Genomic DNA, 26,822 nt, shown 5'->3' on the forward strand with positions numbered 1-26,822 from the left:
GCTAACAAAATTAAAAATAGGGCCAATTTTTTTTTTTTTTTTTTTTTTTTTGAGGGGGCTAAATAACTAAAATTAAAACTTTAACTTTACTTTTTTTTTTTAATTTTTATTATTTTTTTTACTTATAATATTTTTTTCCTTATTTTGGGGGGGACCATGGCCCACCCCGGTCCCCCCTCCCTCCGTCTCTGTCCATATCCCATGCATTGAGATAATGACATTGCAAAATTTTTATGGTTTTTTAATTACATGAATATTTTGGATTGGCCCAAATGTGTACTACCTTTCAAGTGATTGATAAATTGAAATATGATAATTAGTGTGTATCCTTAATTGAGAGTTGGAGCCAGATACTCAAAGGTAATTGACCTACCAAATTACGGATGCATTATTAATTATTCCTACATATGAAAGGGAATCACCATAATGATTAAATTTTAGTATATCGTAACTTTCAACCAAATGTGAGTTAAAATAGTACCTTATTGTTTAGAATATTATTTGACGTGTATTAACTCAAATCATTAATGTAGTGAGCATTTATTTAATTGAAGTGTCAATCCTATTTCGCTACATTTGTATGCTTCATTTGTTGTAATTCTTAATGGAACGAATTTCTTAAATTGGTTTGAACAAGCTTAGTCTCACCTTGGTGTTCTAGATCTTGATTCGGTACTTCATACCGAGAAATTGTCTGCTATTATTGATTCAGTCAGTGCAAAAGAAAAGATTGTATACAGGTCTTGATAGATTGAGCATTATGTTTATGCGAATGAGCATAGCGAATAATATTAAGTTAATGCTTCCTAACTATGGAAGAACGTTTACGTTCAGCTAAAAGTCTCTTACTGTGACATTGATGACTGAACTTACTACTATGAATTTGATGCATGAGCATATCCTTGAAATGACAAATCTAGCTGCTAAACTAAAAGCTCTTGGGTTGAATGTGGACGAGTTCTTTTCTTGCAAATTATACTGATTCCCTTTCCTCCTCAGTATGGGCTATTTTAATTCATTACAAAATTATTAAGGATAAGTGAAATGTAAATGAATTGGTCAATATGCTTGTTCAAGAAGAGGCAATGCTTAAGCAACAAGAACATCATCCAGTTTACCTTGTATATTAAAAATATGTTTTTTGTTTTTTGTTTTTTTAAAAAATAAAATAAACACATGAATCTTTATAATTTTTTATTTCATTTTTTTTTCTAATAAAAAAATAATATATTTTGAAAATTTTAATAAGATTTAACGAAAAATTCTACCGGAATAGGGTAATTAAAAGAAGGGTTAAATACATTTGACCCCATGTGGTTTAACAACTTTATTTTTTCCCCCCTCAGTTTCATTTTGTGTCAAAGATGGTATTTAGATAATGGCTAAAAACAGAGACTGTATCTCCGTCAAACTTTCGTAAAAAACGGAAATAAAGTTGTTACACCATTGATAAGGGGCAAAAAAGTATTTTTTCATTGAAAGAAATTGAAAGTTTGATAACCTTAATTGAGAGCTTTTGAACTTTGAAGATACTTTTAAAAGGCGTAGAAGTTTATTAGCAAGTCAAAGACACGAAGAGCTGCACACACGTGTACATAGCTAACTAATATTTTTCAGTTGTAAATATAGTTCAAGTTGTTAATGCAATTGTATTGACTTAGTTTAAACCGTTAGTTATTCTTCTTGTTATCATTATGTTAACTCGAAGCTCAATGTAACCAGTGTATAAAGTATATTTCATTCTTATTGTAACTCGAGATTAATTAATCAAAGAAGATATTTAATTGATTATCTTTTGGTTCTTGTTCAATCTCTACCGCATACTAAACTTTCCAAATTGGTTGCTCTGTTCTTCATCCGCATAGAAGAGTTTGCTCTGTTTCTCCCTCATTTTGGGAGAACTTGATAAAGTTCATGAGAATTTTGTGAAGTTTTCTCTTAAAAAAAAAAATTGTAACTCCTTAGCGTTCAATAATAAAAGTGCTAATTGAATTAAAAAAAAAAAGAAAAAGAATATCCCCACATAATTTGTAAGTTGGTGGTATCATAATTTTCTTCACTAAAAAACGTGGTATGATAAGTATACAGAAAAGGAGAGAACGAATAAGTGCATTGACAATCCAAGGAATAGCTGTTCTCTCCACTGCCCCAACAACTCTTTCTACCAATCCGAGTTTCAACTTACATGTCAGCATGATAAACAAGTTTAAATTATTAATTAGGCTTATTATCTTCACCAGATTTCCTTACGTAGACTGATTAGAAGAGCTATATTGTCTTCTTCGATTCGTGATCAACCAACATTATTGAATTTTTTTTAAAAAATTTTTTGCCCTTTTGAACAGCAATTTAATTTCTTTGTCCAAAGGAAAGGGATAATACAGTATTAAATTAAGGAAAACTTTACGAAGGACCCTGAACTATCAGACGTTTTGAGAAAAATTCTCAATTTTAACTCCTAAACTTTCAATTTGACATAATATATCCCATTTGTCAACTTTAACAAAAATTGACAAAAATACCCTTAATTTTCGTTTTTTAAAAGAAAAATATATGGGCCAAAATGGTAAATTTAAAATTTTATAAAAAATTCAAAGATATAAATGCCATTTAATCATGTTTAAAGTTACGATGGTAAAATTGAGAATTTTTAAAACTTTAGAAATTTTCTCAAAATATGTAATAGTTTAAAGATTCTAATTGAAGTTTTTCAATTAAATTATTATTAAAAATTGGATAATTGAGATTTTTTAGAATTTGAGTAATCTTCTCAAAACTTCTAATTAAAGTTTTTGGATTAAATTATTATTAGAAATGTGATCATGAAATTATTATGAGGGAAACGAAGGGAATCTTTGTCCGAAAAGAGTTCTTCAGGACGATACGTCTTCCCATCCAGCAAACGGTTGGATGAGAAACGGTCGGCACTCAACTGACGTGAAAATCGAGGCAAATCCCAATCCCACAAACTTGATTTTTTTTTTAATATATTTTGGCTTGGATGGTAAACTCGGTCTTAACCCACAAAATTGCCCAATCAAAACACTTGGGGCGTGACGTAGGCGCACCTGAATTGAAACACTGGGATTCCTGTGACTCCACTTCTTCCACGTCGTCGTGTTGTGAGCCCAACGTTTGTGTGCGGTGTACCCCGGCGTCTGTTGCCTTGTGAAAGTGAAACCTTAAAAAAAAAACCCGGGTCACATATTCAGATGCCCAAAAAAAAAAAAAAAAAAATCCAATTTTAAAAATATTCACTTTGATTTTTTTTTTTTTTAAAAAAATATAATACAAAATACAAAACATTTAAAATTACTTTATTTCTGTCACGAGAAATGATGCTGCTCAATCTCAAATAGCATTTACGTGGTATATTCATATTTATTTATTTAAAAAAGACAAGAATGCTACTTAAAAATGCTGAGTAACGTTTTTCTTTTGTCACATTAAAACATTTTTAAAAATAAAATAAAATCTCCCTAAAAAGAAATTATTGAACGAGACATCATTTTATAGCAAAAATCACGATTCACGATTCACATAATTCAAGTGTTAACACACTAACAACCGTCTTCGATCTCATTTTCTTCCTTAAATGTTAAATGTTTTTAAAAAAAAAAAGAAAAAAAAATAGCCATATGCAAACATACTTCCTACCAAAGGAACACCAAAGAATTAAAAGTGTTATCTTAGATTAAACCAAGCAAGGGCATGTAAGATAGCACTTTTACTTATATTAATATTAATTTAATATAATTTTTTTAATATTTATTTGAAAAATAAAATAAAATTAAATAGCATAAAGAAAAAGAGTAATGAAAGTTGTCGTATAATTTATCTAAATAGAAAAGTAGAAAAGAAGTTTAGTTTTCTAAATTTAACCAAAATCTAAGAAAAACTTCTAGGGAGAGACTAAAAAATGGTTGGTGTGGACTGTGGAAGAGCGAAGCACACCAGGGCAGTTTTTTTTTCCTTCCTTCCTCCTCGCCACCTTTTCCTGAAAAAGACGGAAAATGGCATTTTCGGAACTCCAATTATCCTTTCCAATTTCTGTTTTGCGTTATTTTTAGCGCGCAAAAAATAAAAAATAAAAAATAAAAAATCTGTCGCATTCATTCAGCCACGGCTTAAAAGAAAAAAAAAGGAAAGGGAAAAATGCAAGCTGACCCAGGGTGTTAACCATGGTTAACATGGGTGTTAGGTGGGTTTGACTAGTCTGGTTTGGTGGGCGTTGGTTTGGTTGAGGTTCGTCGCACGCTCGCGCACTTTCTCCCTCCCTCCACAATATAACCCCTTCCTACCCCGCCCCTTTCTCTCTCAGGGTGTCTCTCTTCAACTACTTCGCACCCACCAACTACCCAAGCTGAGAGGCTCTCTTCATTTCCCTCCCTACGCTTCTTCCAATTTACCTGCTGCAATCGTTTCCTTCGCCGGCGTTCTCCGTCTTTCACAACTATGCAATCGTCGTCCAGCTCGCCGTTGGATCTCATGTCGGCAATCATCAAGGGCAAAGTGGACCCCTCCAACGTGTCGTCCGACTCCGCAAACGAGGTGGCTTCCCTTATCTTCGAGAACCGTGAGATTGTAATGATTTTGACCACTTCCATTGCGGTCCTCATCGGCTGCGTCATCGTCTTGATTTGGCGGAGATCCAACGGTTCCAAACCAAAAACCGTGGAGCCTCTCAAGCCGTTGATCGTTAAAGCGCCGGAGCTGGAAGTTGACGATGGCTCAAAGAAGGTCACCATCTTCTTCGGCACGCAGACCGGTACTGCCGAAGGATTCGCAAAGGTTCGCCTCTACATGCATACATAATTTCATTTCTATGTATACATACACGTGCATGTATGTGTGAGGCTTTGAGCTTATGGTTGCTTTATCTTGATTGACTCGATTTAGGCATTAGCCGAGGAGGCGAAAGTGCGGTACGAGAAGGCGACGTTTAAAGTAGTTGATCTGGTATGTATTTGTGGATGTATGGTTGACTTTTATGTGGAATTGAATTTCGTTTCTTCGTTGTTGAAAGTCTGGTAATCGACTTTGTAGGACGATTATGCGGCCGACGACGAAGAGTACGAGGAGAAAATGAAGAAAGAGGGCTTGGCTTTCTTCTTCTTGGCCACGTAAGTTTCTATGCTGTAATGTTTATTTTATTTTATTTAGAAAAAAAATTCATGTGGTTAATCGATTTGGTAAATTGTGGATGTGTAGATATGGAGATGGTGAACCGACCGACAATGCGGCCAGGTTCTATAAATGGTTTTCAGAGGTAAACCCGGATATGTCATTTTTTTTTTTTTTTTTTTGGGTGGAAGGATTATAACTCTGGGTTATCAAGAGCTAGATTTGATGGTAATCTTTTTCGTTTCTTAATGTGTGATTGTGGATTCAGGGGAAGGAGAGAGGGGAGTGGCTTCAGAACCTTCAGTACGGAGTGTTTGGGCTTGGCAATAGGCAGTATGAACATTTCAACAAGGTTGGCATTCAGATTCTTATTTAATATTGAGTTCATGTCGCTCCAGTTTATAGCTGCCGGGCTATGGAGTTATAGGTTTTTCTGTTTCCTTGTGTTGGGCAATGTTTGATTCATGTTTACTGTCACTGGGAAACAGGTTGCCAAGGTGGTGGATGACATCCTTACCGAGCAGGGTATGTTTTTATGTTTTCTAATTATTCGTCGGTGTTGAAATTTTTAGGAATTTGTGGATTATAAGATGTTCCACTCTGATATGATGATGATTTATCGAATGGATGTTAGGCTATATATATATATATATATATATAGCTTCTTTCACATGCGTGATTGTTACTTTTAATGCTACTTTACCAGCTTGCTCCCCTGATTATGAAATTTTCGATAAGAATAGCACTTGCTATTTTGGTTTCATTCTCTCTAAAATGCATAGGTTGTTTTTGGTGAATTGTTGATCTTGTATCCAAATGAATAAACAGAAATTAAATGACTAATAAAGATTATTGGAGAAAAATGTTATTCCTTTCGGCAATGTGGACCTTGAATTTGAAAGGTTTCTGACATGGTATATGTACTGATATGTTTTCTCCTTAATTTTCTTGTCTGCCAACAATTTTGTTTTTTACTAAGCAGATATTCTTTGCCAACATAATCTTTATTTTTGCATTTTCAGGTGGGAAGCGCCTTGTTCCAGTGGGTCTTGGAGATGATGATCAATGCATTGAAGATGACTTCACTGCTTGGTATGGGAACCTTAGTTGCTATGTTGATCGACTGCACAAACTTCTTTCTACCATTTACTTATTTTTATTATGTTTTAAGCAACTCATTTTTTTCTTCATTGATTTTTACTATGTCTAGGCGGGAATTGGTGTGGCCTGAGTTGGATCAATTGCTTCGAGATGAGGATGATCCAACAACAGTTACTACCCCGTACACTGCTGCTGTATTGGAATATCGGGTTGTGTTCTATGACAGTGCTGATGCATCAGTAGTTGACAAAAGTTTAGCTAATGGAAATGGCAATGCGGTTTATGATGCTCAACATCCATGCAGGTATGAATGGTGAAAGTACTTTATGGATTTCCAGTTTGCAATTCATTTCAATTTTTTTTTTTCTTTGTAACTAACCTATTAGCTGATCACTGCATGAAGGTCCAATGTCGCTGTGAGAAAGGAGCTTCACACTTCTGCATCTGATCGTTCTTGCACCCACCTGGAATTTGACATTTCTGACTCTGGACTTTCGTAAGCCTGCTTACTTTTCCCCCTTTTTTTTTTTTGGGGGGGGGGGGGGGGGGGGGGGGTGAATATGTTATTAAATGGTGTAATTACGTAATTACATTTGTTCCTGATGATTTATCAAATATTTCTCGTACTAGAAATGGTGACAATTTGAAGATTAACAAAAAGCTGAAAGAAATACTTACTTGTATATTGGTAATGCGTAAATATTTCCTCTTGTAGTCATTCTTGTTTCTTTCTCAGATATGAAACTGGGGATCATGTTGGTGTTTACTGCGAGAATCTAAGCGAAATTGTAGAGGAGGCACTAAGCTTATTGGGTTTGTCACCAGATACTTATTTCTCCATCCACACTGAAAGAGAGGATGGCACACCAGTTAGCGGAGGCTCCTTACTACCTCCTTTCCCACCCTGTTCTTTAAGAACAGCACTGACTCGATATGCTGATCTTTTGAGTTCACCCAAAAAGGTTTGTTTTGGGTCAATGTTTCATACATGTTTTCCAATGAAGTTTGTTTGTTACTTTGAATGATTAACAACCCAAGTGCATATATTCCAGTCTTCCCTACTCGCATTAGCAGCTCATGCTTCTGATCCAACTGAAGCTGACCGATTAAGACATCTTGCATCACCTGCTGGAAAGGTTGTGAATATTTTGATATGAAATTAGTCACTTATTGACCTTTTTAATTTATACATCGAAGTAAGTTTTAGTGTAAACCTGTACAGGATGAATATGCACAATGGGTGGTTGCTAGTCAGAGAAGCCTCTTGGAAGTCATGGCTGAATTTTCATCAGCAAAGCCCCCACTTGGTGTCTTCTTTGCAGCAGTTGCCCCACGCTTGCAGCCCAGATACTATTCAATCTCATCATCCCCAAGGTACATATGTATGCTCTTTAGTTTTCTGTCTCCCTTTTCTTTCTTTGGCAAATAGTAAAGTATCAGACTTCAACCATGTTATTCAGAGAAGAGAGGTTTCGTGATACTTGGACCAATGATGTTGTGATGATCTACATCGTATCAAGATTTTTATCTATTTCCTGCTTTATGCTTGTCAGTTATGCTGACTGAATACTGTTTCTTTGAATTCGAGCAAAATAAGTTTTAAGGATTGGTCCCACTAAAGGGAAAAGTTGTCATTTTTTATAGTTGAGGTCTTGAGGATAAATATGTTTACATGTCAGATTTTCATAATCCCAATAGAGGAAGGGAACTTTAGGAGGTGCTAAGGATGTTTTGATGTAGGAAAACAATGTAGTAATCCTCACTTGCTTAACTACCAGGCAAATGATATAAGATAGATTACTGTCTGTTTAGTTCTTCACTCTTCCTGGCATTTCATTTATTTTGTTATCTATCTAATCATGATATGCAAATATGTTCTGCAGGATGGCGCCCTCTAGGATTCATGTTACATGTGCATTAGTTTATGAGAAAACACCAGCTGGGCGGATTCACAAAGGAGTTTGCTCTACTTGGATGAAGGTAGCTAGTTTATTTTGTCATTCTCTTTATATCCATGATTTTCTCAGCAAACAATTTTAAATTCATGTGGCTGTTAAATGTGTCAATTGGATTTCTTATAGTGATACACTTTTTTCGTTGTTCCTTTCCAGAATGCTGTGCCCATGGAGAAAAGCCATGATTGCAGTTGGGCTCCCATTTTTGTTAGGCAATCAAACTTCAAACTCCCTGCAGATACTAAAGTGCCTGTTATTATGATTGGCCCTGGCACCGGATTTGCTCCATTCAGGGGTTTCCTACAGGTTTTTTTTTTAAAAAAAAAACTTGCATTGATATTCAGTCACTTTGTTCGTGATTCTTCATATTGCATTGAAGCAGCTTGAGCTAATTGCAAGCAATTATTACTTTTTCAGGAAAGATTAGCTCTCAAAAGAGAGGGAGCTGAACTGGGATCTTCCATCTTATTCTTTGGATGCAGGAACCGTCAAATGGTAAGTCAGGCAACTATCAAATAAAAAAGACAGAAAAAAGGAAAAAAAAAAAAAAGAAAAAAAAGAAAGTGTAGTCACATCATCTATCTTTATTGTTCCCAGGATTACATCTATGAAGATGAGCTGAACAACTTTGTGGAGACTGGTGCTCTTTCTGAGCTAGTTGTTGCCTTCTCGCGTGAGGGGCCTACAAAGGAATATGTGCAGCATAAAATGATCGAGAAGGTACCAGACCTATCCCACCCACCCACCACCCCTTTTCAGCCTCAGGAGTAAAATTCACAATAACTTCAAAAATGCTAAGCCACGTGTTTCCCTTTCATGCAGGCTGCGGATATTTGGAATGCGATTTCCGAAGGAGGTTACATTTATGTATGTGGGGATGCCAAAGGCATGGCTAGGGATGTCCACCGAACGCTCCACACCATCGTGCAAGAACAGGTGAAGTCAAAAATGATTGATTAGATATTTGCGCACAAATAAATTTTGGGATGGCTGACCATTTACCGAGTCGGGTGAATCTCATATAGACTCTTTCATATTATCTATTTAAATCACTAATAAAGCTGGCTTATGGATTTCAGGGATCTCTCAACAGCTCCAAAGCTGAGAGCATGGTAAAGAATCTGCAAATGAATGGCAGGTATCTGCGTGATGTATGGTAACGATTCCTTTCAGCATCTGGTAAAGGAGGAAGAAGCCTATAGAAATTGGGTAGAATACAAGGGTGGGGGTAAAACAAGTGTGCGGGCGGGTGGCTTATTGTGATGCCTTCAATTACCGTTTAAGGACAATTGCACATGTTTTTACCCCCTAGAAGTCGGTTCTGTGATTCTTTTTACATGTTCCATATGAACGATTTTTTTTTTTTTGTTTATATATATATATATATATATATTAAGTATTATAATTATTGGTAGGCAGAGGTTATGAGCTCCAATATTCCTTGTATGAACCAGCAAGATGGTTCAATGACACATGATTTTCTCCTTTTATGTAATTGTATTGCGTGGATTTATGCTTACTATGAAGTAACCAAGTTCTTTTTGTCATGATATTGATTGCCCTTGGCCTGAGAATTCAAGTTCAATATAAATCAAAGATTATCGCTGATACAAAAAATAAATCAACGAGGGTAGCGATATAATTATTATTATTATTTTTTTTGAACGATATAATTATTTAATAAGCGACAAATAGCAATGTGACAACCAGAAAGTAATGATCTCTGCTACAACTGTTCTTGTGCGATTTCTGATAAAAATAAAAAAGATAAGTCGGTCTTTGTATTGAAGGCTAGATGTATTGCCATTCGTTCACTTTAGCCCATGCACGCCCCTTGGCCTTCCCCGACTCATGATCCACCACCACAAGCCACCGGCCATCCAGCCCCTCCAGTGGTGCATGTGACCTACTCGCCACCACCTAGCGGCATCAGATCCCACTTTTCTCTCCCTCTCCTCCGCCACTTACTCTTCCCTTCCTTTGCCTCTTTTTTATTTTTTGTATTTTTATTTTTATTTTTTCTAATTTTCTTCCTTTGTTGGAAGATGGAAGTTAGATTTTTCACTGTTTGTCCATCTCTATCGCGCACACGTGCTCCTCCATTGGCCTCCCAACCTTCAGCTGCCCACCATCTAGAGACAGATTTAGGGGGGGACCGGCAGTGGCCTTGGTCCCCCCAGATTACAAGAAAAAAAAAACAATTTTTAGGTAAAAAAATAATAATTTAAGGTATTTTTTTGTCAATTAGTCACTCCTCAAAATTTTTTTGGCCTTGAGTCCCTCCAAAATCAAGCTCGCTCCATCCCTGCCACCATCCAACCTCTCCAACGGCGTGTGAGACCAACGCATTGCCCCCTACTTATGTCTTGAGCCAACTTTTCCCTTTGAGAGCTCATTCTCACCCCCATTCCTTTAAGAAATGAGAATGACTGAGGATGTTTAGATCCAATTGCTGCATAGCATACATTATTGTTCGAGGATATAGGAAATGCGATCTTCTTAGACCTCCGCATCGTAGTTACCATCAGTGCACTTTTATTTTCAGCGTTTCTTCATTGGCCTATATCATATACCACCATCAAGGCGGTCCTCTCCTTGGCCTTTTGGTCAATGAATTATGAGACTGAATCTTTTTGAATCTATTTTTCGTTTTATTTTATTTTTAATTTCATGCACTATAACGACTATTTTAAGGTGTTTGTTGGGGTCTCCCACCTCTTCAAATTATAGTTTTTTTTTTTTAGCAAGATATTTTATACATGAAAATATGGTCCGTGTATACTTAAAAAATAAAATAAAAAATAAAAAAACTGCTCATGTATAGTATATCAAATATATGCTACCAAAAAGAATATATACCCTTCCCTTTCTTATTTTCCCTTTTTCTTTTCGTTTTTGGAAGCCATATATATATATATATATATATATATATATATATAGTCTTCCATTGCCTCCACCCACGCACCACCCATGCACCCCACAACCGTCACCATGAGTCCTTTCTTTGTACCTTGTACTCTCCACATATCATGTGTGCATCTCACTTCTCACATTTTAATCCTTTTTTTAAAAATAAATAAATAAATAAATAAAAAACAAAATATTCAAAACTAATTTTACTTTCCAAACACTTTTTTTAATCCAAAAGCAATTAATATATCTAAAAAGTGTTACAAAATTTTTTTTGTGCTGTAAAAAGATTTGATTATATATATATATATATATATATATGTATATATGGCTTTATCTGAACGGGGCCTGACGTTGAAGTTGTAGGTTTCAATCAAATCTGAAATTGTCAGTTTCAAAAAGTCAAGAAATAATTTATAATCACTAGGAAAAAAATAAACTATAATTTGTTGTAGAATAATAATAATGGATTATTGTAAAGATAATTAGGGTAGGTTTGATAATGATGATGTCAAAAAGTAGAGGCTTCACCAACTCCCCGGCCACTTCCACCAACCACAGCAAACGAAACTGCCAAAAAAGACTGAAGAATATAGAAGGCCTCCCAATTCGTCCAACAAAAAACATGACGCATTCATGTCTTATGTTGACAATTTCTTTTCCTCCTAATTCGACAGCTTCTACTCGTTCTTGTTTGCTCACCTTGTATTTGTGGTATAAGACAAAACACTCGTCAAGACAACAAATTTAAATGGAGTTTTTTTTTTTTTAATGTTCAATTATTTTTTAATATATATTTTTTTAATTATTATTGATAATATGACTAATTTACTTAATCTTAAAAGGTTATCTGGATCTGAAAATAAGGGGTGACCAAATTCCAAATCTTAATTTAGTCGGCGTTGCAAATCAACCAAAAAAGGTAATTAATCAATTAATCAATTGTCCCTAAGAAGTAGTTCAATCGGCTGAGACCACGCATAATGAAGCGAAAGTCACTAATTCGAATTCTTCTCCTCATTTTATATGGACATGTCAAAAAATCAATCAATCAATTGTCTTTTCACATGTGATAGTCATGACGGTAATTCCAAGGGATGAAACTAAATAGGGTATTTTTTTTTTTTTTGTAGGGTAGTTAATTAACTAAATAGGGTAGTTAATTATGCCTTACACTGTCCTTTGTTTTAATTTCATTTCATTTCCATTTAAGTTTAGTTATTTATTTATTTCTTTGCGTATAGTTGAATTATCAAAAGTTATAATGTGAATATTCTATCTTTCAATCTTTTTTAATTTCACTTCTATTGTTAGGATTTTTTATTAACTAAATATGATATTTTAGATTTTAATTTTGAGTATAATCTAATGTGAAAATTAAGAGCTCACAAGGTGTTTCGATACTTAACATGTCTAATAAGCAAAAATAATAATAATAATAATACTTAACATATATATATATATATATATATATATATATATATATATATATATAGTTCTGTTAATTAAATTGCATATTAATTATTAAAAATATATGGAATGCTATAGAAAAAAAAAAAAAAAAAAAATTGCTATATATCCCAATGCGACATGGGCCACATCCCTCTAACGAATGTCGAAAGCCAGCAGTCCACTCACGGGTCCAAGTCCAACTAGTATATAGAGTAAATTGCAAAGCCAGGCTTGTTTTATCGTCAAACCAAACTAATTAACCAGTATTTGTTTTGGGCTAATGAAGCAGCTTTTGTGATTTTTATCACCTAGCTACGCAAACTAACCATTAGGGTTTTTCTTTTCTTAATGAAAAACTCACTTAAATCGATTTCCAACACTTCCAAATTCTTCTCCGTCCATACAACCAATCGGGGCAGAACTGGCATTTAGAGTTTGAAGAAGACAAAACTAAAAAAATCACAAATTTAAGAAGACGGGGTAAATTTCTAATTTTTTAAAAAAATTATCAAGGCATTTTAAAATTTTTTTGGAGAAACTTGGAAGCCCCCGAGCCCCCATTTAGTTCCGCCCTTGCAACCAATCAATCATGCATCTAAAAATACCAACTTTTACGTTAAAAATCTCTTCTTCTTTTTGTTTTGGTTGTGAAAAATCCTAGTTTTCTATATCTTCCACTTTCTCCAAATCACACCTTAAACATTTTAGCAATAACTATAATACACTTCCATTCAACCATCACAACAACTTCAAAACTCAACATTTACATGTCATAATCCATAAACTTAAGGAAATGACAATAAAGGGAAGATGGTGTAAGAAAATTATACCTCATTGAGTTTTTCTCAAATTTCTAAAGTTTCTAACTTAATATTTTGTTTCCCCTTTTGATCTGAGCGCCTACAACCCTCCCTGTGCTCAATCCAATTCCTATTTAACCTGACATTTATCTATAATTTCTAGTTCTCTATTTTTATTTCGTATTTATTTACCCCAGTTATTACACACGCAATCTAAACAAAATCAAAGAAGCGGAGTGCTATACATCCTAAATTTTTCTCTCAAAAGTTAGTTCTCAAATGATGTGTCACAATCTCATAAGATTTATTATTTTGAGAAGTGTGTTACTAACTCATAGAATGGTAACACATCATTTGGAAACCAACTTTTAAAAAGAAAATCTTGGAATATCTAGCATTTTTCAACCAAAGAATAGAGGTACACCGTACATGGAATAGAATCTATTTTACCGTTAACATTTTCTTTTATTATATTATTCTTTTTTTTTTTTTTTTTATGAAATGTTTATTACATTATTCTAATAATATACACGATATCATATCATTTAAAATTTTCAAAAGACGTGATAACATATTTACCTTCTAGCAACATATACACTATTAAATCTATAAAATTTAATATATACCATGAAATGAATCATCTCAATTACCATATACAGGCCAATTGTATCTGCTGCACGAGACCAAAAAGAAAATATCCATCAAATTTAAGCAAAGCAAATTGCGAAAAAAGAAAAAAAAAAAGAAAAAAAAAAAGAAAAAAGAAAGAAGCAAATTAGGTGATTTTTTGTGGACATGGTGATGCTCTACTATCCATAGTGGGAGCGGCCCGTATTAATTTCTAAGGCGCAAATGGCGGGTGCTTCCGACCATCTGAGAGTCAAAGAAGCGAGCCGTTCGGCGACCGCAACGCGGTCGGCTCCGTAGCCAATGCCTTTCGATTTTCAAGGTTGTGTATTTTGCATTATTTAATTAATAATCTCATTATTTTAAATTTCAATTACTTGTTTTTTTTTGTTGTTGTCAGCTTGCTTGTTCTCCACGCGACTTATCACCATCCCCATAAATATTATACTAAAAAAATATATATTTTTTTGTAAGTTGTATTAAAAAAATAATTAGTCACAAAAACACCTGCCCTAGATAATGCAAAATCAATAGGATTTTTATAAAACAGCAAAAACTAAGACACTCACAAGCAAACATCCCCCACGCACTTCTTTATTTCCCCTGCATCTTAGCCATGCCAACAATTTAAACATAAGGTACCTTTTTTTTAAATTACCATTTAATTGATTATATTTTTTAAAAAAATTTAATTGTGATGACGTTCTCCTAAACTATCAGAAATTATCAATGTCTTTCACCTTTACAATAAAAATTAAAAATAAAAAAAAAAACTAAAACTAAAACTAAATTTTTTTTAAAAAATAAAAATTAAAAACCAAGGTATGAAATTTCAAAAGAATTTCATTTTTTTTCTTAAATAATTTTTTTTTTCTTTTTCTCAAATTTATTTGAGTATTTTTTTTATCTTATGAAAAAAATTTTAGGGTTATTTTTGTCTTTTTGTTGGCGTTAAGAGAGATATTGCTAATTTTTTGGTAGATTAGGGGGAGGACATTGTCATTTAGGTGGCAATTTGAATAAGGTATGTAGACTTTTCTCAACAAAAAAGGTAAGAAATTCTATATGTTCAGATAGTTATGTAGTCGAACAACTTAAAATTTATTTAAACAGTTAAAAAATTCATATAAAATCTCTTACTCTTACGTTATCTACTCAAATTAATTGCATACAATTCAAACAGATAATTGTTGGGAATCGTTTGATCATCTATTTATATATTGGGCCTAATAAGACTCTCACTCTCACTCCCTATATCTCTTTCTCTCATCTCACCATATTCTCACTCACACACACAATCTGTCCCACCAAACACCAAACTTCTCTGCATGAATTCCTGTCTCTCTAAGGACCAAATTAACCCTTCTCAGCTTTCTACCTACCTATATATCTCCTCCCAAAAGATAAGCAAGCAGCGAGAAAAAAGAAGAGAAAAAATGAATGGTTTTGATGCTCAGAGACAAGACTCTTTGAAAAGGAGGAATATTGTCGGTGGTGGTGCAGCGCTAGCTCCGCCAACTAATTCTTCTGGACCCAACCCGAAAAACAATTTTCTGGGGCGGTTCCCTGAGCTTGATGATGATGATATCGTTTCCACGGTGGTTCCGCCGGTGACAATCGTGCTGGAAGGCCGTTCGATCTGCCAGCGCATCAGCCTTCATAAGCATGCAAGTTACCATAGCCTAGCGAAGGCCCTGAGAGAGATGTTTGTGGACGGCGGCGACGATGGTTTCACTTCGGAGAACGATAATCTTGACCTCTCTAACGCCATTCCCGGCCATCTCATTGCTTATGAAGACATAGAAAACGATCTTCTTCTCGCCAGCGACCTTAATTGGAAGTACGTTATTTATTATTTATTATTTATTATTTTTCATGAAAAAAACTGAAACTATTTTTTTCAAAAAAAAAATTAATTAGTTAATTAGTTTTGTGAGTTTTTGTGAACAGGGATTTTGTGCGCGTGGCAAAGAGAATTCGGATACTGCCCGTGAAGTCAAATACGAGGAAGGGAGTTTCCAAGGGGTAACTCAATCGGCTCGGGATTACCCCTCATAGACCGGAGATCACTAGTTTGAATCCCCCTTCTTGTGTGGACATGTCAAAAAAAAAAAAAAAAAAAAAAAAAGAGGAAGGGAAGAGGAGGAGGGATATGATATAAAACCTTGCTGGTTTATGGCATTTTGTGGGTGGTGGTGTTGGCAATTGGGAAGTTACATTAATCAAAAAAACCCCAATGGGAACATGGAAATGTAACTTTCTATTCCTTATTGGAATTGCATTTCTACTTTTTCAATTGTAAATTTTGCTCTTTATTTGAAAACAAGTCTTTAATCTTCAAGGATGAAAGATTCATGCCCTTCCAATCTTTTCTTCTTTTTTTTTGGGAAAAAGTCCATGTACTACTCAATTTACAATATTTCTCTAAACTTTAGATTGCGATAATGTTTCTTTCAAACTATCATAATTGTCAATGTTCTCTAATAACAAAAATACATTTAATAAAAAAAAAAAAAAAGGAATAAGGAGTGGCTGAACCATTGTCTTGGTTATAGAAGTAGTTCGACTACTCCCAAATGGTCATGAGGTGACCGAACCACTTCCGAATGGCTAGAAGGTGCATGCATGGTTCGACCACCCTCTTCGGCTACCCCCATTTGAGCACAACATAAACTTTGGACTATTTATACTTTGTTATATAACATTTTGTCGACTTTGATTGTTCTTTATCGGAAAATATTTTCCTTAAAAATGAAAAAATATGAATTCATACTTATTCACCAATAATATCTTACTGCTCACATATTTCGAAAGACAGATCTACGAGATGCATGCATGTAATTGGAAATTTTTATTTAGAATTATATCCTAGTTGATCCGTTCAAACATGCAAGGCAGTTGTTCTAGTGATTTTATAGGATTTTAGTCGTGTTTAAGTATTAAACTTTTCCTTAATTAGTTAGGTGTATCTCATACGTGTAACGTGATAACTAGTTGATCGAGCAGCAAAATATGACCATCCATTGGCCTAGCTAGGACCTGACCAATCACGTGAAGGGCTCGTTTGGCAAAAAATTTATCTTGTGTTTTTTGCTTTTTAATTATAACGTAATATAAATGTAAAAATAATTGTTAATGCTTTATCATAAAAGTGTTGCCAATCAAGGCCCCAACAGGCAACATGCAACAATATAATAAATCTTCTTGTGAAAGTACTTGTCGATATGGTTTATAACTTTATACGCTCAACCGCCATTTTCAATCTACTTTCACTATGGACCATCACATCACATCACATGCATGCATGACGTTGCCATAACGCAACTTCGTCAGCCGTTTTTCCCTGTTGCTCATTTTTTGTACTGACTAAACCCCAAAATATTTTTCAAAAAAAAAAAATAAAAAAATTACAGCCTACCCTCTTTGGAGGAGATACAATATATATATATATATGAAAAAATATAAAAAAGTCCCCCAAACTATTAATCGTTTTCGATTTAACTCTATAATGTTTTAAAAGTGATAAAGTAATTCCCAAAACTACTAAACTATTGCATTTTGGCCACTTCGTTAGTCAAAACAGTCAGTTTGGACGGAAACTGCAAAACGATGTCGTTTTGTTGGGGGCTACTTTATCACTTTCTGAACATTAAGAAGCTAAAATAAAAAGGGCTGATAATTTGGGGGGCTTTTTTATATTTTTCCCCAAAATTTTTTTTTTTTTCATAAAAGGGCATTGTAGTAACTTACCCATAACAAAACGACGTCGTTTTACAGTTTTCATTCAAACTGATGGTTTTGACTAACGGAGTGGCCAAAATGCAATAGTTTGGGAGGTTATTTTATCACTTTTGGAACATTAGGAAGTTAAATCGAAAACGGCTGATAATTTGGAGAGTTTTTTTTTTTTTTATATTTTTTTTTTTATATATATATATATATATATATATATATATATATATGTGCACGTGCATATATTTAAAAACGGTTGTAGTAGTTCAAAAAGTGGCCAAACCGTCCAGCATGCATCCTTGTTTGCTGTACATCTTTTGTTAAGAATTCGATCTTAATTATTAATATTATATTTTGGAGAATCTCAATGAATTCAAAGTTGCTGAGTAGTTGAAATTGTATATGGCACATGGAATTTATAAACTACTACTCCAACCTCCCACTTTAATTGCAATCTACTTTACCACTTAATACGCACTCCAACTTTAAAGTGTAAAATTAATGGATCACAGTTTAAGGTTATTAGCTTAAGGTTTCGTTTGATTTGGTGTAAAATATTTTTTGAAAATAGATTTTTTTTTTTTTTTTTTTTCCTTATCGTATAGTGTTGGGCACCACGTAAAATATTGGTAAACTTAAAAACGTTTTTAATTAATCAAGTAAAATAATCTTCATAAAGCATAAAATGATTTACGCTTCTCGATTAAGTAAAACATTTTGTCGTTTAGGTAAATCATTTTTTGTTGCTCTCCTATGCTTTGAACAGGCTATTGTGAGAGGGCCCCTTTATGAGGCCTATTTGCTTGACCACCTTCCAGTAAGCTCCACAAAGGGGCTTCTCATAATTGCATGGGCAAATTGATAAATATGGAATTACACTGGATCTTAATCTCACTTACGAAGGCCTTCTATCTATTCTTACACACTCTCTTCTTTCATAGCTCTTTTTTGCGGTCACTTTTTTTGCTTGCAGCTCCTCAAATTATATGAAAATTTAAGAAATACTTGTTGATTTTCAGTACGAGCTAAATGCCGAAAGATACTTTCATCTGAAATAAGTTTCTTGGAAAAATGATTTCAGTCGAAAACATGTTACACCAAAACAAACCGGCCTAAAACTTTAAACCTTCTATTCCCCTTTAGCCCACTCATTCTAAACAAAAATAAATAAATAAAAAGGCCTTTACTTAAAAGATGAATGATCTATAACATGGATGGTAGGTATGCTTTCCAATAGCGAAGGCTAGCTAGTTGAAGCATTTCAATGTCTAGAATTAATATCCCTTTAGCACAAAGGCTATGTTGTACACTATGGAGAATTAGCTTTTGATCGACACCCACATATATACCTAATGTACCTAAATTAACCTAATAATTCACTCCATTAATTGTTCCTTTTTTTTTTTTCTATTCAAATAATGGAGAGCGGGTTACAATGAGTTGGACAACAACAAAGAGCTGGGCACCCCAACAACACAGCCCAAACGGAAAGGTGTTCAGTTAGGTGTTCACATTCTTTTGTGCTAGGTTCCATTTATGTTTGAAGACTAGTGATTTCTTTCCCCCACTATTTATGTGCCTACTATGGTTAGCATTAATTAATAGTATATCATTTATGTAGGCTCATGTGTGAGTCTTGCACATTAGCCTATAGATCTAAGGGTAATTTTAAAAATTATCAAAATGAAAAAAAATTAAGAGAGGAAATGAATTATTTCACTTTCAGAGATGGCAACAATTAATTCAACAAACAAACTCAATTCCAAGGAACCCTTCTTTAACAAAGGCAAGGTTCAACATATATCACTCGACTCAACTAACTGTCTTGTCACTAGATTTATTATTTGTTAATTTTCTAAAAAGTGCTTTCATAATTGTTCATCAATTTTTCAGAAAGCAAAAGTTGTTGCGTATTATTGCGTGTTTGCCTGCCCTAAAAGATTGCCCATTCATAGGCTTCACAGCTTTAGATCCATAGAGCCTTGGCTCACATGCGTCAACAATAATGCATCACCCAAAAATGTATTCAAACATCATTCTTAATGGAAAATAAGTGGTATCCTGGAAATAGTCTCTTAAAAAGCATTTTACATCCAAACAAACAATTGTGTTTCAAATCCTAAATCTCTTTCTACCTATCATAATTCAGCAGTAAAAAAAAAAAAAAAATACACCCTCTAATACCTCAAAGCTGATCCTTATCAAACAGTATAGGTGCCCAGAGTCATGTTTTTACCGGGAAGTGGATATGGTAAAAAAAAACATGTGTCATTGACACTGGCAAAATTTGAATCAAAGTGTGGGGTAAGTTACTAAAAATGGGCAATAATTGCAATTCTTCCTCAATCTTCATCAGAAATATACCAACATTGATGGATATGCAAGTTTAGGTTGCAGTTAGTTCGAATGGAGGCAAACCCCAATCACTTGGGTTGAAATCAAGCAGTGAGCTCAAAATTTGGTCTGCAGCACCATGATAAGAGCTATCCAGCCTTGGATCTGGAACCATAACCGCAGACCTGTATATAAAATGTTAAAAAAACCTAGCAGCCATGAATAAGAAGAAACTATACAGTTGAATTAAAACCTGTGTTTCAGATTGTTAAAAGCATATGTAATTCTAATTTTTGCTCTTTGTGCAGTTTGACAATTATGCAGCAAGGAGCAATAATAATAAAGCAAAAGATAGACAGTTAATCAACATAGAATATTTTTTATGATCTGATGTGTTTATAGGTTTCAACAGTCATCAAGAAAAATATGATATGTCGAGAATTTTCTAGCATGACGCTCTAGGAAAGAGGGCCTTAATCACCAGGAGTTCTTATAAGAATCTAAAAAACGTATAGGAGGATATATACTTCAATGGTGTAACAACTCAAAGAAAACGTTAGTTATATTTGCATTATAACAATAAAAAGACTAGTCAAGTTGCAATTAGAGCTCTCTACAATTATTTATAAAACCTAGTCCCACCTATTAAGGAACCAATGAGCTCATTTATAATCCAATGTGACAAATCATCTTTCAAATGTGAGACTAATTTTTTGGGATGTCAGTCTCCCTCGTCAGAGTCACATCATATAGTGTTTCAATGTCACATGGTGTTACTAGATTGCTCTAATACCATTTGAAACGATCCAATGAAAACGATAACCTCATTTGCGCTATTACTCCAAAAAAACTAATTAGGTTGCAATTAAAATCACTTATAAAGTTCGATCTCAACTAATAAGGAACTAATGTAGAACTTAACACTCATGAGTTTCTTTATAATCCATTTACTCCATATGAGTAAATCATCCTCAACTAGAACTCCTTATAATCACTTATAAAGCTTAGTCTCACCTAATAAGAAACTAATGTGAAATTTAACACTCATGAGTTTTTTTGTAATCTACCACTCTATATGAGTAAATCATCCTCCCAATGTGAAACTAATTTTTTGGGATGTCACATAAGGACAAAGCAGAAAATTGAGAAACGGGTGAGAATGGCAAAACAAATGACACATAACAAAAATAACTTAAAACCTCTCAAGCAAGTAATGGAACAATGGCACAAGCTGCTTTACCAAATGTGGACCCTAATTTTTGCAAAAATGTCACCCTCCAATCAATTCCTCTAGAAAGGAACCCTAAGGGGTTGGCCCAAGTGGTGGAGGCCTTGGTCTTGAGGTATCATCCCCTTCAAGGTCCAAGGTTCAACACCTTATGGGTGCAAACAATCATTTGGGGCAACACCCCTTGGTGAAAGCCAGCGATTTAACCAGTTCTGTATAGAGAAACTTCTGAGAGTGCAGTGCACGGGACCAGAGTTTACTCTGCAGGGGTGGGTCCGAAGGGTTCAACCTTGGAGAGGTTCCCAGACAAAAAAAAAAAAAAAAAAAAAAATTCCCTCTAGAAAGGAAACAAAATGAACAAGCATACTCGATGTGTTAAATTCAATATTAGCAAATATCCATTAAAAAAATAAAAAATTGCGTATGCTTGTTTCTTACAGAGAACTTGCATGACCGATTTTTAAATTAAAGAAACTCATCTGTTAAAATCTAGATGCATAGGCCACCAAAAACTCGTGATTTTAATGTATTAGAGTTCTTCCTTATCATTTATTTGAGATAATACTGGCCATTTTGTTTATTTTTTATTTTCTATCCTCAAGACAAATATATTATTAAACAACCCAAAATACAAAACAGTTTTATAAATCTATCTTCTCTCCTTGTTGTACAAATATTTTAACAAAACAGGTGCTTAGCTTTTACAGGGGTGAAAAGCTAACTTATGTTTAAAAATAAAAGATTAGGGTGACAATGTGGCCATCCCTGTGCTGTTCAGGGTGGCTACACGGCTACTGCAGCTGACTTTTTAATTCATAATTTTTTAATTTAGGGCTCTACATCTGTTTGGCTTTCTCAATAAGAACGTGCACTATATATAAAACATTTTCTCAAATGTGGACCCCACCAAAAAACTCGTCTAAAATTAATTTTTAACTTTATGTCACATCAAGACACTTTTTTAAACAAAAAACAAAAAATACCCATCAAAACACATTAACAAACATAACCCTAGTTTCAACCACATGTTAACATACTGAAGCTGGAAGGTAAATTGTTACCATTAGACTTGTTCCATTAAGTATTGACACCAACATCAAATCAATGTAAAATCATAAGATATAGTGGCAACATATCAATAATCTAAGCACTGATACCAACAAGATAACGGGTGCTATATTATACAGATACAATGATTCAAAAATCCATGAAAAACTAGGATACGTAATGGTTAGGACACATGTATTATTATTTTTATTTAGAAGACCAAGCACCAAAAGGATAAAGAAAATATCTACGACTAATATTTGAACAATAATAAATAGGACCAAAAAAAAAAAACATATTAGAGTCTAAAATAAGTATCATCTATGTCCAGCATTTATAAATACCCTCAAATTCATGAATATTCCTAAAATAATATTAATCAATTCACCACTTGATCTTTCAAATGTTTAAAAATAAAGCATTCAGCTCCTTCTTTCCAATATTTGATCCCAAAGCATTTAAAAATAACATTTAGAACCACGTTTTTTATTAAAAAAAAATTGTTTTGATCCCAATTGTCTTTCGCCATATTGTCAAAGTATGCTGTTGTGCTCCAAAGCATCCGACTTGAATTTAATCTTTTTTTCTTTTTTTTTTCTTTTTTTTTTTTTTTTTTAAAAAAAATTCATCAAATATGTACCATGACTGAGTTGTATCCGTGAATGAGCCATGTCAAATAGACTTCAGGATTTCTAAACATTCGTGCTTCCTAGTTGATTGTTAAGCAATTCTATTCATTGAACAGTAACTTATTCATACATAAGGAATATAAACGACCCATCAAATTAGGTGATGTTAATGAACTTTGCACGTTGTGGACAAAATAAACTACCAATAACATAATTATCATTAGTTTTCAAAAGTGAATATATATATATAAATGCACTTACATCCCAGCATTCTTAGCTGCTTGAACTCCAGATGGCGCATCTTCAAACACAACAATTTTATGTGGATCTACAGGGCCACCCTGTGGAGCCACAAATTTATCATGAGCCATTACATTGTAATTCATGGGTATAATTTTTTTTTTTTTTTTTTTTTTTTTATAAAAACAAAAAAAAAAAAACAAAAAACAAATTTCTAGGGTAATCAAAGAACATAACTAACAATAATTTCCAGTAGAGAATACTGTTAACAATCAAAGTCAGAAAGGAAGATTTGCAAGATGATTATACCTCAAATCTCTTGGCAGCAGCAAGGAATATATCTGGTGATGGTTTGCCCTGTTTAACTTCTGGATCATCACCAAGAACAACATGATGCATCAATGAAAAAAGTTCACCATGTTGTTGTGTTTTCAATTCAAAATGCCGCCTGTGAGAACTGTAAGGTACATTCTCAAATGAGTAATGCTTCTGAAATTCCATAAATTTTGCATCAAATCTAAAATAAATTGGAAATGTGCTGCAACAAGAACTAGTCCAAATCTCTTTCTGAAAAAAAAAAAAGAAAAAAAATACAAAAAAGAAAAGCAATTAAAACACATTAAATGTGAGAAAGATGAATAAACTGTACCCTGTTGCCAAGCAAATTGGTATTCCCTTTGCATGAAGATGTCTGATCAAGCGGCTAGCCCCTACACATATATCAAACCTTTCAGCACACATTTGGGTAGTCTACATAAATTTGAAGATTGTTGCTAAAGCTACTGGTTGATGTCACCAATAACAATTTAACCATTATATCACACCCCTGATACTTTTCATTTGTTAATGTGTTATTAACAGCTACAGCACACCAAATCTTGTAGTGTCTTGTCAAATCACTTCATCTTGTCTTTCATTTTATTGAAGATTAGAATCACCATAGAAGATGGAATGATAACTTTTACCCTGAAAACAATATGATAATTAACCATGTTGGAAAATCATCAGCACCTTTGATCCTTAAATTTATCAACACCCCAAAGAAAATCAATACAACCAAGGAAATAGTACAATATTGTCCACGAACTATTCATTTAGAGAGCCGTTCCATCTATGAAGTCCTTGACTCTTTAGAACCCCAACACCAGACACTCATCCCATTGGTTAACATATACTTCCTAACACATTTCTCTTCTCTTGATCATAAGGCAATACTAATGATTTTGACCACAAGAGAGTGAGGGAAGAAACTATGCAAAAATATTTTTTTTTTGATAAGTGAAACTATGCAAAAATAATCAAAGAGCACTCCCATCACTTCCGTCATCCCATTACCAAAGATCTAAGCATCTGTTTTGGTTTAGTTCAGGGGCAAACAAAAAAAGAAGAAGCAATTTTGGGCTTAGACTCATATCACTAACATTGTTTGGTTTACAACTAGAGAGTAAAAGAAGTGAAATATTAAAATTCGTCTTCTTTTCAATTGTTTGGGTAGTAAATGAGAAGGGAAAAGGAGAGAATAAAATAATCCCAAACTTTCCTCTGACATCCACCAAAATATCTTCTTCAATGTAATAGAGATTTGGAGAGAGAATTGGTTGCAAGAAAAAAAGTCACAAAAAATATTATTTTTTTCTCTTTATTTTCCGCCCATTTTCTACAAAAAAATGGTAGTTGTCTCTGGACAAGTCTTACGGGGAATCAGACGAGGCTTGTATTTTTGTTCTCATAATCTATATAGCAAAATTAATATCACCAAATATTAGTATGAATAAGATAATATAGTGCTGTTTAAACTTGTGGTTTTTGTTTCCTAGATGATCCAATTTAACAGGAAAACAATGATAACCTTTTATCACAGTGCACTTATTAAGCTCTCTTGCAATATCCTTAAAAATAAACTAGAGAACATCCTAGCATGTACATTAACTTAACTATCTCCTCCTTAAGTATCATAAGAAAATATATTTTCTAATTCTTTGAAGCATGTTATATTCTAAAAGGTAATACCTGGCATGAGCTCGCTATTTGGAAACAACTTCTGCAGCATGGCCTCTCTTTCTACAAGAAAGTCCTCAGCAGTAAGAGAATCACTGATTCCAGTCTCTTCAACAAAGACCCGTGCAGCTTCTATTGCTTTCTTTCCCATCATTTTTGCCTTCAGGGACCAATCAAAAGGTATATTGTATCTAGCAAGTATAATTTCCTGGACTTCAGTATAGTACTTCTCGGTGTCTGCAGCAATATTTTCATCAAAATCTTAGTTTCTTTCCAGCACTTTGGCTTAAAGTACAAGTCCCCAACCTATCAATTTTATTTCAATTTTGCAAAACAACAAGGGCAGCAGCAGCAGAAGCAGGAAAATTATTTTGACAATGTTAAAATTAAAGTGCAAAGCTGGCTCTCAAATGATAGAGCTTCACCAGCGTAACTGCTCAACCCATTAGGACTATTTTGGACCAAACACCAAAAAAGTAGGACTTTGTTAGGTACATCTTTGCAGTCTCTATGGCCAGAGTCAGCCATTGGCTTTGTTTGATAAAACTTTTTCTTTCTCCCTTTTGTTTTCTCAACCCAAAACATGAAACACTCAACTATTTTCACTTTTATATCACATCAGGACACTTTTCCAAACAAGAATACCCTCTATAAAGCATTAACAAATGGATCCAATTTGTTTTCTGTTGCTAAGAGAAATGCTAAAAACACTCCTACTTCCGCACTCCCAAATGCACATTTTCTGATGGACAGTGAACATTATCATTGGATCAAACGTGATCCATCCATAATCTAATGGTGATTTTTACTGTCATGTCAGGGACTAGGCACTTGGAGTGTGGGAGTGGGAGTGAGAGTGTAGCATTTCTCATGTTGCTAAACATTGGGTAGACAACAAAACTTGAGGGTAAGGGCCAAAACAGCAGATACTCCGCATATCCACACCGTTAACCTCCAACTCTGACCACAATATTCACAATCAGCAAATAGCGCTCATAAGTAGCAAAATATTTAGGAGAAGACGTTTATGTCCAGCATGAAATTTCTCACTCGTTTGCAAAATTTATGTAACAAATTCAAATAGATTAGGATAGCCATACGAACTATCTGGGTAATTCTAGCTTAAAACAACAGCCGCTTGAACCAAGCAGTATCAGCAATAAAATTCTGGCTCAAATTCAAGAGATCTGAACACGGAACTCAACAACAAATTAAGAAGGAATTGAATGAAAGAGGAAAGAGAGCAATGGGTAAGCGTTTGATAAAATTACCGAGAAGAAGACCGTCCATGTCGAAGATGACGTGAGTGACGAGTCCTTTGCCTGAAACGCCTCCGGAGGAATCGGCCATTGAGAAATAGCTGCGTGAGCTTTCGCTTTCTTGTGATAAATCAGCTGGTATTGGAGGACTGCATTGCAAAGGAGTTAAAGGAAGAGGTAAAAAAAGTTTTCCTCAAATTGGATGGGATGCACGTGTCTTCTCCCAATTTTCCCTCTTTTCGAACACCATGTAAAGGAAAAACAAAATTAAAGAAATGAAACCAGATTATAAGAGCCCGTTTGAGATTGTGGTATTAATAAGTACGATATTTAAAATTGTGTTTTTGAAATCGCTATTTTTAAAATCGTAAAGATGTTTGGTAAAA

The 26,822-nt window shown here is 34.0% G+C and overlaps 3 protein-coding genes across 3 annotated transcripts; 2 read left to right on the top strand and 1 right to left on the bottom strand.

Moving 5' to 3' along the window:
- Positions 1–4,273: 4,273 nt before the first annotated feature.
- Positions 4,274–9,730, top strand: LOC132189271 (NADPH--cytochrome P450 reductase). The gene is made up of 18 exons (XM_059603934.2): positions 4,274–4,791; positions 4,900–4,959; positions 5,047–5,123; positions 5,212–5,269; positions 5,393–5,476; positions 5,613–5,649; positions 6,147–6,216; positions 6,335–6,529; positions 6,629–6,721; positions 6,962–7,187; positions 7,278–7,361; positions 7,448–7,599; positions 8,109–8,205; positions 8,337–8,486; positions 8,598–8,675; positions 8,778–8,900; positions 9,003–9,116; positions 9,260–9,730. Exons 1-18 carry the CDS (start codon positions 4,456–4,458, stop codon positions 9,338–9,340), a joined length of 2,115 nt encoding a protein of 704 aa, XP_059459917.2. The 5' UTR covers positions 4,274–4,455; the 3' UTR covers positions 9,341–9,730.
- Positions 9,731–15,405: 5,675 nt separating this feature from the next.
- IAA33 (indole-3-acetic acid inducible 33) lies at positions 15,406–15,998 on the top strand. The gene is made up of 2 exons (XM_059606125.2): positions 15,406–15,809; positions 15,920–15,998. The coding sequence occupies exons 1-2, from the start codon at positions 15,406–15,408 to the stop codon at positions 15,996–15,998; spliced, it is 483 nt and encodes a 160-aa protein (XP_059462108.2).
- Positions 15,999–19,864: 3,866 nt separating this feature from the next.
- On the bottom strand, positions 19,865–26,601 carry GS1 (Haloacid dehalogenase-like hydrolase (HAD) superfamily protein). The gene is made up of 6 exons (XM_059604496.2): positions 26,449–26,601; positions 25,190–25,414; positions 23,829–23,889; positions 23,489–23,636; positions 23,201–23,280; positions 19,865–20,220 (listed from the first exon to the last, which is right to left on the bottom strand). The coding sequence occupies exons 1-6, from the start codon at positions 26,525–26,527 to the stop codon at positions 20,088–20,090; spliced, it is 726 nt and encodes a 241-aa protein (XP_059460479.1). The 5' UTR covers positions 26,528–26,601; the 3' UTR covers positions 19,865–20,087.
- Between the last annotated feature and the right edge of the window lie 221 nt (positions 26,602–26,822).

The sequence above is a fragment of the Corylus avellana genome, chromosome 9 (genome assembly GCF_965113065.1).
Source record: "Corylus avellana chromosome 9, dhCorAvel1.hap1.2, whole genome shotgun sequence".
NCBI lineage: Eukaryota > Viridiplantae > Streptophyta > Magnoliopsida > Fagales > Betulaceae > Corylus > Corylus avellana.